The sequence below is a fragment of the Sinocyclocheilus anshuiensis genome, unplaced genomic scaffold, assembly GCF_001515605.1.
Source record: "Sinocyclocheilus anshuiensis isolate Anshui unplaced genomic scaffold, SAMN03320099.WGS_v1.1 scaffold421, whole genome shotgun sequence".
NCBI classification, from domain to species: domain Eukaryota; kingdom Metazoa; phylum Chordata; class Actinopteri; order Cypriniformes; family Cyprinidae; genus Sinocyclocheilus; species Sinocyclocheilus anshuiensis.
In genome coordinates, this window is record NW_015540859.1 from 526878 (window position 1) to 530181 (window position 3304).

The window sequence follows — 3304 nt, forward strand, 5'->3', positions numbered from 1 at the left end:
GTGTTTTTTGAACCTTAAACCGCATAAACACATTTCATTACACCAAATACACCAAATAATGTTCTTTTTAGCAACATCATATGACCCCTTTAAGAAATATGGCAGCTTTGGGGCATGTCCAGGGTATATTTCACCCCAAAATCAAAAGACAGACAGTATATGTTCAGCTTTTGTTCAGCTTGTTTAGCTGTATAGTAAATTGAGACTTTTGTTAATACACTGGTCATTTTTGAGATTTTTGATTATTTGGCTTTCTTTTGCAAGTGTTGTTTCAGACTTAGTGGGAAGAAAATATCCAAAATACTCTTTTAAGTGTTTATTTTATTGCACTTTATCTGTTCGCGTCTGTAGTTTTTTACCATGGGGGTTTGCTCATATACCATCCACCTGATCTTTATTCCTAAAATTATGGTAACATTTTTTTCTAGTTGTTGACAATATTTTCTTATATGATTCTGAAATGTATGCAAATTAGTGCATATTTAGTTTGGATACAATTTGCACATTTAAAAATAATATTTCAGAAAACTTGTATACTAAAAATTAAGTGGGAAAGACTAGGTTATATCTATTATTTAAATTCTGTATTTTATCCGATTCACTTGGGGTGTCTTGCCTTAACAGTAAATGTGTACAGCTTTCGGTAACACACATCGTGAATGGTGCATGAAAACAAAAAGCAGAACAGAACAAGCTTTAGATTTCCACCAGCAAAAACCCTGATCCCAGATTTTGACCAAAACAAAAACTTGCATTAACGTGGGCACAGCCACGCAAAGCAAACTGGAGATGATGGGAAGCAAACCACCTGGTGGAAAAACAACGACGCCAACAAAAACCTGTTAATTTGACTCTGAATGAGGAGCATTGACGTGACAGCAGTAAATAAGGGTGCTTTTATGTCCTTGCACCTCCCTGGGTTTTCCATTTGGTGAAATAGATTGTTCGTAAGCCTCACACCAGCATCTCCAGTCATTACACCCCATAAAGAAGGCTCATTAAGCCCAGACTGGAGTCACATTTATGGGGTTGCCAGCACATCGGCATTCCTCCCTTATTGATCAATCCAATAAAGCTGATTCAATCTTTGAGCAAGTCTCTGAGATTCTATTTATAAGTTCAAGACTTTAATGTTAAAGCCAGAAAACTGCACTTTGTCCATTCTGGAGTGAAAACTTTGGCAGAAGGGTTCCTGTTACTGGGGAGTATATGATGGATCAATATGGGAATTCGTTGCTTTCCAGTAATGCTAAAATAAGAAAAGGCTGCATCAACTCACAGGTTTTTCCGTTCTCCGACATGCGCTTGCCCTCTCCAGGAGCGTATACTGGCACCACTGTTACTGTGTACTCAGTATCAGACTGCAGGTTCTTCAGAACTGTACTGGTGGTGCTTCCAGGAACCTGGACCTGAGAACATTAAAACGATGAAAGATTTTCATTTTCTTGTCTCTGCGAAATCGCACAGTGTTTAGGATGGTTGAGGGACTGCTGCTATGTGTTGTATGTGTATTTAGTACATTTCGATGCACTTGTCTAAGTGGTTGCTTGATGGTTGCTTTCTGGTCCAAGCCAAGAGAGACAAACTCCAAGTGTCTGTGATTTTTATATTATTATGCTATCCTGGCCTTTAATGTAGGTCAATGGGATTTTTGCATCAGTTATATTATTAAAGAGGACATCGGATGCCCATTTTCCACAAGTTGGTATGATTCTTTAGGGTCTCCATGAAATGTCTGTAACATACTTGGTTAAAATTCTTCAATAGTCATATAAAACAACTTCCTTTTTACCTTGTCAAAAACAACTTTGTTCATAGCTAGCCCTTTCGGTGCATGTCTCTTTAAATGATAATGAGCTACAAGAAACGCATGCATAAACTATGGAAGCCCGTTTCCACCACCGAATGAAAATAAAAATTGCAACTTTTTATCTCACAATTCGGACTTTTTCTTGCAATTGCGAGTTTACGTCTCGCAATTCGGACTTTTTTTTGTTGTTGTGAGATATAAGCTCGCAATTGCCAGTTATAAAGTCAGAATTGTGAGTTAATATGTCGCAATTCTGACTTTAAAACTGGCAATTGCGAGCTTATATCTCACAACAACAAAAAAAGTCAGAATTGCGAGACGTAAACTCACAATTGCAAGAAAAAAGTCAGAATTGTGAGATAAAAAGTTGCAATTGCAAGTTATAAAGTCAGAATTGCAAAAAATAAATTCTGAGAAAAAAGTCAGATTTGCACGTTTATTTCTAGCAATTGTGAGTTTATATCCTGCTATTCTGACTTTATATCTCGCAATTGCGAGTTTATATCTATTCTAAAAAAAAAAAGTCAGAATTGCAAGATGTAAACTCACAATTGAGAGAAAAAAAATCAGAATTGTGTTAAAAAGTCGCAATTACCTTTTTCATTTTTTTTCAGTGGCAGACACGGGCTTCCATAATGAACTAATAAAACTGTACGCCTTCAATATATACAAAATAAAAGGATCTGCCAAATGCATAAATGTAATAAATATAAACACTCTTAGATGGCAGTTGAGAAACTGACATAACAAAATACATTTGTTTTATTTTGGGTCGGTACACCTGCCTTTAACCAAGTCAGAAATTCAAATTGATCTGCCAACATTACAATCGTAATAAGAAATTTTGAACAAACATTCCACAGCACCTCAGTGCGTCAAAGTTTATGACTTAAATGAGAAGTGGTCACACAATTTCAAGAAAAGCATTCAAGGGTAACCAGTATTTCAGACAGCTCAAAAACACGGGTCAAATTGACCCGGAACATAATATACGTGTTAGGAGGTGCCATGGGACGTACCATGTCTTCTGCGCCCCCTGTGACGGTCTGGTAGTAAATCCTGTATTGCCGTACGCTCCCTTCAGCCGGCTCCCAGCGTACATTCAGAGTGCTGACCGTGGGGTCCGTGACCTGAAGGTTTCTCACACTGCCCAGTGGTACTATGGGAACACACATAAAACTCTATTCAATGTGTCAACAATCACCTAATTTATATAATTTAAGCACTATCTGAAAAAATGCATTAATGTAGATGGGTAACCAACAGGTCTAATGAATGCGGTAAAGTCACGTGACGTACATGTCTTTCCTTGGCCAGAAATGTCTTTGGCATCTCCATTCGCATAGACTGCAGCAACTGTGATGTAGTAGGGAGTGTCTGGAGTCAGTTTCTGCAGATTAACTGTGTTTTTCTTCCCTCCAATCTGTGTCTGTGACAGAGAGAATGAACTGTGCTGTTAAATGAGTCAAAGGATCAGCTCCACTATCTGTGTCT

General features: G+C 37.7%; 1 protein-coding gene across 1 annotated transcript in view; it reads right to left on the reverse strand.

The window, feature by feature from the left end:
• The window catches only part of LOC107687946 (collagen alpha-1(XII) chain-like), a 78368-nt gene that overhangs the window by 30785 nt on the left and 44279 nt on the right, over nucleotides 1-3304 (reverse strand). Inside the window, exons 31-33 of the mRNA XM_016485440.1 lie at nucleotides 3110-3239; nucleotides 2830-2969; nucleotides 1280-1409 (exon numbers count right to left, since the gene is read on the reverse strand). Coding sequence (XP_016340926.1) covers nucleotides 1280-1409; nucleotides 2830-2969; nucleotides 3110-3239 — 400 coding nt within the window. The remainder of the gene's footprint in view (nucleotides 1-1279; nucleotides 1410-2829; nucleotides 2970-3109; nucleotides 3240-3304) is intronic.